This window comes from Vicugna pacos, chromosome 1, assembly GCF_048564905.1.
Source record: "Vicugna pacos chromosome 1, VicPac4, whole genome shotgun sequence".
In the NCBI taxonomy this organism is placed as follows: domain Eukaryota; kingdom Metazoa; phylum Chordata; class Mammalia; order Artiodactyla; family Camelidae; genus Vicugna; species Vicugna pacos.
Window position 1 is genome coordinate 66912764 of NC_132987.1, and position 14048 is coordinate 66926811.

The following is a 14048-nucleotide window of genomic DNA, read 5'->3' on the forward strand; positions in this document are numbered from 1 at the left end:
TTCCATATAGTTGTTAATAGTATTTTCTTTTTTTTGTGTTTCTGTAGTAATGGTTGTAATTTCTCCATTTTTCTTTCCTATTTTATTTGTGCTCTTTCTCTTTTCTTGGTGAGCCTGGCTAGAGGTTTGTCAATTTTGTTTACTCTTTTAAAAAGCAAGCTCTTGGTTTGATTAATTTTTTCTATTATTTTTAATCTCTATTTTGTTTATTTCCTTCCTGATCTTTATTATTTCCTTCCTTCTGCTGGCTTTAGGTTTTGTTTGCTCTTCTTTTTCTAACTCTTTTAGGTGATAGGTTAAATTATTTACTTGAGATTGTTCCTGTTTTTGAGGAAGGCCTTTATCACTATGAACTTCCCTCTTAGGACTGCTTTTCTTATAGATTTTGTATGGTTGTATTTTCATTGTCTTTTGTCTCAAGGTATTTTTTAATTTCTTTTTTGATTTCATTGTTGACCTATTGGTTTTTTTAGTAGCATATTGTTTAGTCTCCATGTAGTCATTTTTTTTCTCATTTTTTGTTTTTTTTTCCTTCCCTCCTGAGGTTGATTTCTAGTTTCATGCCATTGTGGTCAAAAGATGCTTGGGATAGTTTCTATCCTCTTAAATTTTTTGAGGCTTATTTGTGTCTGAGTATGTTGTCTATCCTAGAGAGTGTTCCGTGTGCACTTGAAAAGAACGTATATTCTGTTTTTTGGAATGTAATATCCTAAAAATATCAGCTAAGTCTAGCTGTTCTGTTATGTCATTTAGTATCTCTGTTGCCTTATTGATTTTCTGTCTGGAAGATCTATCCAATGGTGTTAGTGTGGTGTTAAAATCTCCTCCTATTATTATGTTCCTATCAATTTCTCCCTTTATTTCTGTTAGTATTTGTTTTATATATTTAGATGCTCCTATATAGGGTGCATATATGATAACAAGTGTAATATCCTCTTGTATTGCTCTTTTTATCAGTATATTCTGTCCTTCTTTATCTTTATGGCCTTTGTTTTAAAGTCTATTTTGCCTGAGTATTGCTACTCCCACTTTCTTGTCATTTCCATTTGCATGAAATATCTTTTCCATCCTCTCGCTTTCAATCTATGTGTTCTCTTCACCCTAAAGTGGGTGTCTTGTAGGCAGCTTATTGTAGGCTCTTGTATTACTATCCAATCTGCTGCTCTATGTCTTTTGATTGGAGCCATTTAGTCCATTGACTTTTACAGTAATTATTGTGAAACAATATCTTAAGAAGTACCACTACCAACTCTCCCACCTTTACTCCCTGTTGCTTGTCACATGATGCTATTAATACTGTTTTCTTCCTGAGGAAAGTGGAGCTTTAAGGACTCCCTGGCCACCTTGAGGATTTACTTTTGAAGATTGGATCATAGCAGTTTCTTTCCAGACATTTTTCCTCCTATTGACTGCATCTGGAAGTCATTTGGAGGCAGTGATAAGTAGACATCTACAGTAACTGAATCACACCGCCTTTGGAGAAATCTTTGGAATTAAAAGGATATGATCTAGGGAAATACCTTGTGATCTGATTATGGTTGTTGGATACCTAGCTGATTGTTGGTTTTAGACAGGAGCAAAATTAACAAGGAAACATTTTTTTTAAGTGCCATATAATGTCTGTTCCTGAGTTAAGCATGAAATATTATCAGTTGTTTTGTGGGAAAATATGTTAGAGTGAGTAGTTCCTTGAACTATTACTTCTTTTATTTTAGATATATCATTACACATTCATATTAAATCTCCCTTAAAAAGAAGTTTCTTTAAAATTCATTTCAGTATAACTTTTCTGTCTTTTAATTCTACATTCTGAGAAATATAAATTTAGGAATCTTGATATTTAGAACTTTCTCCCTCCTAATTAAATAGAGCATTATAAATCACCTAGCCCAAACCATAATTTTTAGATTAGAAAATAGTTCATCTTTATAGGCAACATGACCTGGATAAGGTCATGCTGAACTAAATCCTGAGGCTTCTGAGTCTTTTTGGTCTTGACAGTAGAGATTGCTGCTTCAAATTATGCGTATACTTTTTGCCTTTAGGCTTTTTTTTTTTTTTTTTCCAGAAATTACTGCCAGTTTGGCCGCACCTTCTCTGGATCCAAGCCTGACTGTGAAAGACAGAATGTGGCACCTTCAATCTTGCTTTCGAAAGGAGTCTGATAAAGAACGTTCTGTTATCATTTATGACTTCATCCAGAGCTATAAAATTCTTCTTCTGTCTTGTGGCATCTCCCTGGAACAGAGTTATGAAGATCCTAAGGTCCCCTGAATTATTTAAAAATTTTTTACATTCTTAAAAAATATACATTTTTAATGTTTAGGGTTAATTTTTAAATGACTTGGTATATATTTAGCTCCAAAAATGCAGCTTTAAGTATTTTAGTCACTCCTTTTCCAGTAATCTCACCCACCCAGAAGAGAGTATTATACACCAAATGCCTCTGTATCGCTAAAAACAGAGATATCACAAAATCTAAGTACTAAAGTTTACATCTTTCCTCAGATATTTAAAAGATATTCATTTTGATCATAAGTTCTAAATTTCCTATCTTACAGTAAATTAAAAATAAAGGAACTGTCAGATTTAGATATATGATAGGATATTTCAAATACCCATGAGGTTAGAGGTGGAAAATAGTTAAAAGTGTATAGGTATAAGAGATCAAAAAGGATAGTAGTTAGAGGCTATTTAGCATAGGGACAAAAACTCTTACTATCCCCTAAGAACTTTTCTATATAATAGCAAAGTATGATGCACTCTTCATAATGATGACTCTGAGTTATTAAGGAAAGGGTAATGTGTGTTATTGTAATAAACAATTAACAGTACAATGTGCTTTCAGAAGACATTTATTTACAGTATCATAGCCCTCAAAGGGATATCATTTTTTCCTTCCATTGGTACTAGATACATGAGATGTGTGGAATACTAATTTTGAGTTTAGATATGATACTAATTGGTTGTTATAATCAATATAATCAATAATAGGGTGATTTTTAGCTTCTTAGCTTCTTTTGCTCTTTTGGCAAAGATTTTCAAAGGCAGCATTGAAAGACTTAAACCTGAAACTATATGGGCCCATCTTTATTAAGGTAGTAGATAAACCAAAATCAGCCTTAGTGGAGAAGAGTCCAGCTGCATTTTTAGAAACGTAATTTTTGTTAGTTGAGAGGCACCTGGGTTTCAGGCCTACTTCTGAAGTAGATTAGCAGGAACATTGGAGTAATGGAAACATAAATTTTCCTTCTTTGAAGGCCATTGCTCTTATTGGTATCAAAAATGAGTCCTGTTACAATTATCTTTTCCTTCCACTCTTCTGGAAAGACCACTGAAAAAGTATTAAGTGAAAATGAGAGATTAGAAATGAGCTTTCTTTTTTGCCTTTTTAATTTAAGCGTGCAGAAATGGTCTTTTTGAAAAATCAAGAGAATTTCTGATTGTTATCCCATTCAGGTGGCGTGCTGGTTGCTAGATCCAGATTCCAAGGAACCAACTCTTCACAGCATAATTTCCCGTTTTCTTCCTCATGAGCTTCCACTCCTGGAAGAGATAGAGACTGGCCAAGGAATTCAAAGCCTGGGGCTGAATGTCAGCACCGAGCATTCTGGGCGATACAGAGCATCTGTAGAGTCTATCCTTATCTTCAACTCTATGAATCAACTCAGTTCTTTGTTGAAGAAGGAAAACCTTCAAGGTAAAAACGCAGTTCCTAACATTTCTATGATGTTATAGACAGTTATGTATTTAGCTATTCTTTATCATAGGTGGATAATTTATGATTTTTATGCAAACCCTATCTTTTGATTTTCTAATGCGGGGATCAACAAAGTTCTTTCTGTGAATGATGGTGAATATTTTTCTTTTTGCAGTCCAGACAGTCTCAACCACCAATATTCGGCTCTGTCTGTTTCTATTCATCTTGTTTGATTTTGTAAATAGTTTGCTCATAATTGTGCATAGTTGTGCTCTGTTCTGAGTAATGATACCATATCTGTAATTCTTAGGGCTCTAAATCTGTCATTTGTTGTTTCTGCTGCGTCCCATTCTTATGTCTTTTCTGTCTTGTATTTTTCATACTCTTTTTAAGTTCATACAAGTTTTGATCATTGGAGCCCTACAGGCCTTACTTGGGGGCAGCCTTCCTCTAGAAGCCTCTTTACTCTGACTTTTGCTAGTTATTAAACTACAGTGCATCCAAGGGCTACATTAGCTTTTCTTGAGAGTTTTGGTTCAGGAGTCTGAGAATCAGCTTCTCCTCCTATTGCTATTTCAAAGATCTGTTATCCCCTCAACCTTTTTGCAGTAGGACTCCATTCCCATTGCAACCCTGTTCCTTCCTACTCTCTGTGGATCCAGGCTGGCTCACTTTCACTCTGATTTTGTGTTGCTCTGACTGCTCTTATTCTGACCCTAGTTCTGCGTTTCTCTGGTCCCACATCCCATGAATTTCTACTCTGGTTCTAGGCTTCGAAAGCCAGGCTGTGACTGCTCAGTATCTTCTGACTATTAGAGGCCAGTAGCTCTCACTTGTTTATTTGCTTTAGATGGTAGTTACATGTGTCCTTTGAGATTTCTCCCAGTAATTGAGACCAGCAGTACCTCAAAGAATGTGTGTGTATGGAGCTGGGAAGGGCAGGTCAGGGTTGCCCAGAGTCCTAGTAGTAGTCCTAGTAATCATAGTACTGGAAGCGGAAATCTTTGTTAGGATTTTTTCTTAATGATTTAGGATTCCCACAGTGTGTTCTATGGACACTTACTTTTCAGGTTGTTAATAAATATATATAATAAAGAGTTTTATGGTCCAATGGTTTTGGATTTTTGGTTAAAACAAACTTAAATATTTGTTCAGTTTTATTCAGAGCCTTTAGTATATTAACAGCCATCAGAAATATCTTAAGATAATATATAATTGCTGAAATTCATAGGATACAGTGTCTTTCAAACCCACCCTTTTACAGAGTATTTTTGAGACTAATAATTCTAATAAATATACTGGGAAAACTGATTTAGAATGACTGTTCTTTTGAGAAATGTGAACTGATAGAAGAATACTGATTCTTACTTCAGGAATCTTACTCTTTACTCTTTGCTGAGAACATTGGGAAATATAAAACCTTCATATTTGGCTTTGTGCAAGCCTGCATACAGTGGGACCAGGAATACTGGAAATGATTTTGGGGAATTAACCTTTTGTAGTCAGCTTAACAAGATTGGCTACCTTGTTCTTGCTAAGAGTAGAAGCAGAAACATTTTGGGAGAAATGCAGTCTCTTATGATCCAGACTATTCATAAAATTGCTCATTTTACTCTCTGCATAGACACGGATAGTAGTCCAGTGCTTAAGTGGAAATGAAGAAAGTACTTTAATGCCCTTCATTGATGGTTTGAGAGTTCTGTGCAGGAGACTGGATCTTGAAGGATAGCTTAGTAGCATCTCTGATTTTCCTGGAAAAATTCTATGTATGTTTAGGTTAATGATGCTGATCTAGTCACTTAGGTGATGAATTAACATTTTTGCTTTCTTTTTTTTTCCCAGATGTTTTCTGTAAAGTGGAAATGCCCTCCCAGTACTGCTTGGCCTTGCTAGAACTAAATGGAATTGGCTTTAGTACTGCAGAATGTGAAAGTCAGAAACACTTAATGCAAGCCAAACTGGATGCAATTGAGACTCAGGCCTATCAACTAGCTGGCCATAGTTTTTCCTTCACCAGTTCAGATGACATCGCTGAGGTTGTATAATGGAAGTAGGGAATTGAGAAAAGTCTTTTTTTTTTTTTTAAAAACAGTGGTACTGGGATTTAACTCAGGACCTCATGCATGCTGAGCATGCATTCTACCACTAAACTAATACCCACCCCCTAGAAAAGTCATTTTTAGAGTTAAAAATGATTTGTGTGTGTGTGTGTGTGTGTGTGTGTGTGTGTGTATTTCCTAAATGTGTTTAACTTAAACACTAAAGATCAGTAAAACAAAACAATCAGTTAACCAGAATACTTTGAAGATAGAGTATTCTAACATCTCCTTTGTAAGTTTATACCTTTATTTATGAATAGGGAAGTAATAAAGAAGGCTTCTAGAATGTATGCTTCATAAGGAGATTTGCCTGGACCAGGAGAGGCACTCAGTAAATATTTGTTGTATGAACAAGAGCCGTCGTGGTAGTTGTATAACAGTATAGATGTTTCTCCATGAAGTTAGTCATTTCATGAACTCTCACCCGTTCCTCATTGCAAAATCTTTTTTTAGAATACAAAATGAGGTATTTTTTTAGATATTAGTAAAAAAAAAAGATTTTTGTGTCTGTTTGCTTTTAAAAACTTAATATTTTTATTGCCTTACATGAATTTTGACATAGTTTGCTCTTGTTTTTAGTTTTAAAGGTTGATGTTCTGTTTACTCCTCTCCCCATACTCCATAAAGGGTGGTTGGGTTGTTTTAGAGGAGTTACAGATTCAGGGTGGGTGCTTACACTTGATAGCTTTGAAGTTCTATTTTCTAGATGTGATTGAGTATTATAGCATATTGTTAAATATTACAGACTTTAAAATCAGACTTCTTGGGTTTACATGCTACCTCCTGTATTTATTAACTAACTCCATGACCTTAGGCCACTACATCAACTCTTTATATCTCAATTTCTTCATCAGTAAAATACCCCGTGTTAGAAATACCTCATGGAGTTGTGAGGAATGAACAATACATGTAAAACAATTAGAAAAGTGCCTCATGGTAAGAGCTCAGTAAATATTATATAAAGGGCATAAAATGTCTCTCTTTTAAGCCAGAGTTAAATGTTTTTTTTTTTTTAAATGAAGAACTTTGTGGTATACTTTCTCCTAATGACATGGTATATTTGTATTAAATTTAGTGGTGTTTGGGGAGTGTTTTAAAATATTTTCTTTTGATTTCTTTAGTCCAGAAGTCCCTAAGCCAGTGCTTAGCTGGATGCACATAAAATTGCATGGGAAACTTATCAAAAATAATAGAATCTCTGGATTTCAGCACAAGTAGACATAGGGCAAAGGCAGGAATGAGTACCCGTGTAATTCAGATGGGTGCTAAGGCATGTGAGCCTTAGGCCTAGGCCATGGTCCAGCCTAGAATAAAAGTCCTTTGATACTATTGGCTTGTTCTTAGGTTTTCATGTTAAAATGGAAGTTATACTAAAAGTAATCTAACAGTTTCACACAACGACTATTTTATCCTTGGTAATTTTAAGTTGAATCTTTGAACTGGGCAAGATGTTCTTAATCATCTAGAGCTGCAGTTTTCAGTAAAGGAGCCACTAGCCACTTGCAGCTATTTAAGTTTAAATTAACTAAAATTAAATAAAATACATCAGTTAAATTTCCTAACCACATTTCAAGATGTCAACTAGCCACACGTGGCTAGTGGCTGCTATACTGGACAATACAAATATAGAACAGTTTTATTCTTGCAGAAAGTTCTTTTGGATAGCACTGGTCTAGAGGAGGTATCAGCAAACTGACTTGAGGGCCAGATCTGACCTGTCACTTGTTTTTGTAAATAAAGTTTTATTGGAACACAGCTACAGGTGTTCATGTACTTATTGCCTGTGGCTGTTTTCATTCTATAATGGCACAGTTGAAAAGGTGTGACAGGCAGTAAAACCTGCAAAGCTAAAAATATTTATGATCTGACCCTTTATAGAAAAAAAGTTTGCTGATCCTTGGTATAGAAGGACGCACAGGTTAGTGGGAAGAAAAAGGGCTTTAGAGTTAGAAGATTCTGCGTTCTAATTCTTAATTCTACTACTTTCTGGGCATACAACTTTGAGCAAGTTTCTCCAACTGTCCAAACTTTGGAGGTTTATCATAGAGTTGTTATAAGGATTACATGTTAAAGCACCTAGCATAATGGCAAGCAAATAGTAAGTGCTCAATAAATATTAGTGTCTCTTGCTCCCAACTAGTTCAATCCCCTCATTCACAGATGTGTTAATTGAGACCTGGAGAGGTAACTTACATTTTATTTATGTGAAGTTTTCATTATTAATTCTGAATGATTCACCAAAAATGGAAGTTTAAGATAAAGAACTTTTAAATATATGACTCGAGATCTTTAAATTGTCTTAATCATGCTAGGTCTTCCTTCCTGGGGTTGTTGATTTATTGTTACTTTATTAATGTCTTATTTTTCCTATTCAGTAATTTTTTTCTCTCTTCTGTGCTGTCATTCATTCATGATCTCTTTGATATCTCATTAGAGTTGCCTAATAAAATACAGGACACTCAGTTACATTTGAATTTCAGATAAACAATGGACAATATTCTAGTGTAAGTATGCCTCATGCAATTTAAATTTGACTGGGCATCCTATAATTTTATTTGCTAACTATAACTCCAATCCCTATGCATGCATATATTCATATCTATATAACACAATCTTTGGACAAATTACTTATTCACATCCATAGTGAGACTCACTACTTTTCATGCCTGAGACCCCAGTTATTCCCACTGCTTAAAACTAGAACCAGATCTTTGTTTCTATCATTACTACTGTTGTAGGGAAACACAGGTATGTCTTTACTTCTACCCCCGTCCCATCTTGTAGAAAAAATTCTTTTCCAAAGGGTTTCAATTTTTAGAACTATTACAGGGAAAATAATCCAAGGTTCATTAAAGCTTACTCAAAGTATGGAAAGGAATGAGTAGAGATAGTAGACAGCGTTCTGAGTTGCCTAAGTTGCAACCCCTCTAATATGAACTAGCGAGTTTTTGGTATTCATGGGATCTTCCCTCTGCCCCAGACCCTGGATCCCTGTTCCATGTAAGCCTTGTTTCTTCAGTGGATGCTTACTGAACCCTCTCCAGCTTTTAGTATTGCTACATTAGATCAGCCACCTTCTCCTGACTTTGTGCCCAGGGACTCTCAGAGTCCAGTCTTGTGGTAATGGAATTAGATGACTCTTTGGGCCCCTTCCTACCTTAATGTTCTCTGATTTTTATGATCACACAATAGCCATGAAGGCGCCCATGCTGATCCTATGGGGCTTAAATGATTGAACAGCCACATTGGTTACCACATCAAGGGGGTATTTAGGTGAGCTTAAAATCCTCAGAGCAACCTAAAGTCTCAATGCCAATAGCATTGCCAGTAGCTTATTTGTCAGTTGTTCAACACAAAGTATACATTCTTGTGTTCTTGACTGTTTAAAGGCCTGGTGTTAATATTAATGTGATACTGACTAAATCTGATATTGACTAAATACGGATAGCCTACTTGACATACAAGACTTCATTGCCATTATTTATTAAATGTGGTAATTTCAGATTGTCCAAAAAAAATTCTTCCAACCTGTATTGAGCAGTATAGGGTTCTTTTTTTCCAAGTAACTTTTTAAAATGTTTTCTGAATGATAATACTTGTGATTTGTTTCTTGACTCAAGAGGCATTAATTTCTTACAGGTTTTGTTTTTGGAATTGAAGTTGCCACCAAGTGGAGAGAGAAAAAACCAAGGCAGCAAGAAAACTTTGGGTTCTACCAGAAGAGGGATTGACAATGGACACAAGCAAAGGCTGGGAAAACAGTTCAGCACTAGTAAGGTGCTCTTTGGGGCAGTCACAGGGCAGAATCTGAACTACTTTTGGCATTTTGGTGAATTGAAAGAATGATGATGAAATCAAGATCCAACATAGCTCACCATTTGAACGTACCCAGATAAAAACAAATTGGTTTGTGGTTCAGCTGCCCACAAAAACTGTGGAGACATTCCAGCATGGAAAATCTGGATCATAATCTGAGTTAGCAGTTGTTTCCTTCCTATCATTAAGACAGTACAAAGGTTTGTAAATTCAGACCTATAGACATTACTTAGTTATTGACATCCACTACTCTTGGGCTTCTAGTATAATATAATTTGTGTGGTTACATGAACCTGAACAAAGATGTGGAAGAATTTTTTTTTTAAGTCAATACAAATAAAATTTTGTTTTTTTCAGTTCCAGAGCAAAATAGTAAATTTTCCATGAATTTGTTTGAAGAATCTAATCTGTTAATTTCAAAGTAAAATTGCTAATCACAGTCCATGGAAACTGTATGCATGTGACATAGGAGAAAAAGGGCTTAATTTTACATTTCTATTGAATGAATTGTTAATGGAAAATAAGGGTAGAAAGTACAGCCATGGAGAGAGCTGTCCAAGTTGCCATTCTGTAGAATTTTGATCGTAATATTATTAACTATGACTTCCCTGCCTTGGGAAAGTTTCCACAGCTTCATCCTGTAGCAAAATGTTTTATTTGATGGCAGTAGCCTTCATACCTCACAAGTTTTAATTCCTTAATGGCTCACTGAAAGTCAATAGCATGGAAAATTTAAAGTTTTAAAAATAAATGTCTTCTGGTTTCCTTGATACAGAAACCATGAAAGTATTGGAGCAAAAAAGAAGAAAAAAAATAAGGGCTGGGAAACTTCCCATCACATGAACAATGGAGGAGAAAAATAAAAAAAGAAGTGATGTAAACTCTTGGGTAGGGTGTGGAGAAGCAGCTACTTCGCTAAGTTGAGATCTCACTGATTTTCTAAAAAGATAGATCTAAATTGATGTAATTCAACATTAACATGTTGACATTTTATAATATGTAGTTATTATAAGTTTGTCATTATGGTGATTTCCAAAAAACCCAAATAGTAACTTTGAGTTGCAGATACAGGAGTTAATCACATTAAATTTTGAGACTATGTTATTTACTTAAAAGAGATTCTGGTTTGCTGTGGAATTTGGATAAGAATCTGATCTTAGTATATTTTTTTTGGCAGGATGTTTTAAATAAATTAAAGGCAATACATCCTTTACCAGGCTTGATATTAGAGTGGAGAAGAATCACTAATGCTATTACCAAAGTAGTCTTTCCCCTGCAGCGGGAAAAGCGTCTGAATCCTTTTCTTGGAATGGAAAGAATCTATCCTGTATCACAATCACACACTGCTACAGGTAATGAGAAATCTTAAATATGGATGATATCCAATTGTGCAGAAAAAACTTCATAAGTAGTATTTGCTTATAATGACCAAGGAATTCAAGTGTTGATCATTGGGTTCCATGAAGTCCTATAAACATTTATAAAACACATACTACATCCAAAGCATAGGTGGATGGATGTTACCTAGATACAGAGATGAAATGTAGTGGGATATAGTTCCTGCTTTCAAGTACCATGTGGAGCAACTTGGATGTTTGAGATTGAATGAGAGTATACCTAGGAATTAAATATTTATTTGAGTCAGTGATCTTACCTAATTTCATTCCCAACCCCTCACCTAAATCTCTTAAGATTCTCCCCAAGTTGAATATAAGTAGGCCTGTGGGGGCATATGTATAATAAGGGAGTGTCTTATTTTACTCAATCAGAAAAGAAAGCTATAGAGTCCTTTGGGTGTCTCATGGTCCTCTTGGGATAAGTGTGCATGTAGTCTTGTGAAGAAAAAAAGCATGCTTTCTCTAGGTAGTACAAAGCTCTAAATATTTGCCAAATGCAATGTGCAGTTAGAAGAAAGGGCAGTATTAACTCCTTCATAGGGGAGGCATTTTAGTTTGGTGGTATCGAATGTGGACTTTGATATTAGAGTTTTACAAGGTTTGCATCCTGGTGCTGTGAATCTTCAGACAAGGTACTTAACCTCTCCGTGCCTAAGTTTCCTCATGTATAAAACAAGATAATAATAGTCCTACCTCACTGGGTCATCTCGATGATTAAATAGATTAATACTTGTAAAGTGTTTAGAATAATGTATGGTACATTATCAGTTGTTGCTGCTATTGAGGATGGGGGCACCATGAGGAGCTGCTTTTCTATCTGCTTGCTTAGTCTCTATTCTAAACAATTTTCCCTTCTTCCCTATTTAGTTAACCACTTGGTGCTTCTTGCCAATTTCTTGCCTTGCTGATATTTGTTTCATTTTGAAACATATGCTAATACTGTAAACTTATTTAAAATAAATCCTTGTTGGTGAAAAAAAAATCAACCTAGAGCTCTCACAGCTCTTACACATTTATTTGTTGCTTATAAAGCGGAAAGTCATCAGTTCTTTTTTGTTTTCCTGATTGGTTTTCATCATACTATACCTGCATTTAAAGAATATTTTAAAAATACAAACTTACCTAAGCATAGTAAAGCCATTTCATTATTAGAATTTGTCTCTGTGAAGCCACATTCATATTCTTTAGTTTTAACATCTAATTAGTTTCCCAATGGTACCTCCTTAATCCAAACAATAGACCTGAATATTAAATATTATTATAGAAAAGAAGACAGTGTGTTGAGGCACAAAGAGACTTGGATTCTTACCTCTGCTACTTGTTAGCTTTGTAAAATTGAACAGGCCATTTAATGCTATAAGTATATTAGTATCTACCATTAATTGAGCACTAATTTTTGCTAAAATCTAAATAACGAAGACATAGTTTTCAGGAGTTTATTCAGAAAAACTATCAGAGGTTCTTAAAATGTCCGATTCATCAAAAGAAGATGAAATTATATACACTAGCTAGTGGAGAGCCTGTTACAATGAAGAGTATCATAAAACAGGATTCTGTGTCTTTATATATCTACTATAAAAATTGCAGTAAAGAGTCAGTTACCCGGACTTTTTGAATACTGCTTATGTATTTTAGAAAAATTCATCCCATAAGTAAATAAGTAAAATGTAAAATATTGGGGGGAAAATAAAGACCATGAGCATTAAAATAAATAGCTTTCTGTTTCCTAGAAAATTCATTAGCCACCTGATTCTGGTTTCTAGCCATGTGAGTACTATCATTGATTTTCTTGATGAGTGATGATGAGGAGGAGGAAAACTGGCCAGGTGATATCTAGAAGATGATGTTCCAGTCACTGTCTCTCACTGCTACTCCATCTGCTGCATTAGCTAACTCCTCTGGCCTCACTGGTCTCTCTTCAGCACTCAGTTGCTCTTCTGCTTCAGATCCTCCTCTCTCTATCTTGTACGTTCCTGACTTTTAAAGGCTCTGACAGTCATTTCTTCTAGGATCCATTTGATTTGTCTTTATTCACTAGTATAGCAGTTAGCATTTTATAGTGCTAACTTCTTGGCACTCATTTTAGCATAGAAACAGTACAATTTATCATATTACTTATTATCATGGGATTGTTTTCTATAGAGCTAGGTAAATATGAAACATAGTAGTTTAGCTTATTCATATACTTACTTACAGTGGGATTGGTCTTGTACTTACTTTATTATTGTTAGACACATGAACATAATGAAAATATTTCATTTAAATTTAAATTTATTTCAGTTTAACATTTTTAGGATAATTTAGAAATGGTATTACTGTTAAAATAAATGTCAGATTACCCTTATCCTGTCCCCCCTATTTTTCTGTCTTTATTCTGCTTGCTTTTAGGACGAATAACCTTTATAGAACCAAATATTCAGAATGTACCAAGAGATTTTGAGATCAGAATGCCAACACTAGTAGAGGAAAGCCCACCTTCCCAAGCCCTAGGCAAAGGCCTACTTCCTACAAGCAGGTAGGCTCTATTTCTCTTCATTTGTGTTTATATACTTCTGGGAGTATGAGTGGCTCAAAAATAGCCTGTTGGACAAAATAATGGAATTTGTTTAATTTTCTGTTCCAGGCATACACATTTCTTTTCTGGGAACTACCCATTTCAAATCCTGAGTTTGTCTATAAAGAAGCTAGTTGATGGTAAAAAGCTGAAAACCTGGCCACTAATTAAATCAATCAGCATAGAATTCTTGTTTCACTCGACACTCAAATACTGAAGGGACAAGTTTACAGTGTCTGGAACATCCCCCTTCCTTCCATCCCCATATGCTCACAAAAGGAAAAAAAGCACAGATCATTTATATTAGGTATGGTTAATGAGATTTGTTGAGTTGAGTGAAGCAGTTTGTGGGAAAGGTTATTACAGAAATATCTTCCTTCCTGTTTCATTGAATGTTTGCTGAAAGAGGTCTAGTATCTTCATTAAGCTTCAAAGTGAATTTCAAATAATAAGCTTTTTAAATTTCTTAGATGGAAATACTG

The 14048-nt window shown here is 34.9% G+C and overlaps 1 protein-coding gene across 4 annotated transcripts in view; it reads left to right on the forward strand.

Moving 5' to 3' along the window:
* POLQ (DNA polymerase theta) overlaps nucleotides 1–14048 on the forward strand; it is a 94624-nt gene that overhangs the window by 55125 nt on the left and 25451 nt on the right. For 3 of the 4 annotated variants that reach the window (XR_012074154.1, XM_072964227.1, XM_072964211.1), the window contains 6 exons: nucleotides 2069–2265; nucleotides 3460–3700; nucleotides 5543–5736; nucleotides 9439–9576; nucleotides 10793–10967; nucleotides 13401–13527. Coding sequence is in view for 2 of the 4 variants with exons in the window: in XM_072964227.1 (XP_072820328.1) it covers nucleotides 2069–2265; nucleotides 3460–3700; nucleotides 5543–5736; nucleotides 9439–9576; nucleotides 10793–10967; nucleotides 13401–13527 (1072 nt within the window). In the remaining 2 variants the exon portion in view is untranslated. Of the gene's footprint in view, nucleotides 1–2068; nucleotides 2266–3459; nucleotides 3701–5542; nucleotides 5737–9438; nucleotides 9577–10792; nucleotides 10968–13400; nucleotides 13528–13635; nucleotides 13874–14048 lie in introns of all 4 variants that reach the window. The other variant, XR_012074156.1, reaches the window with a different exon arrangement.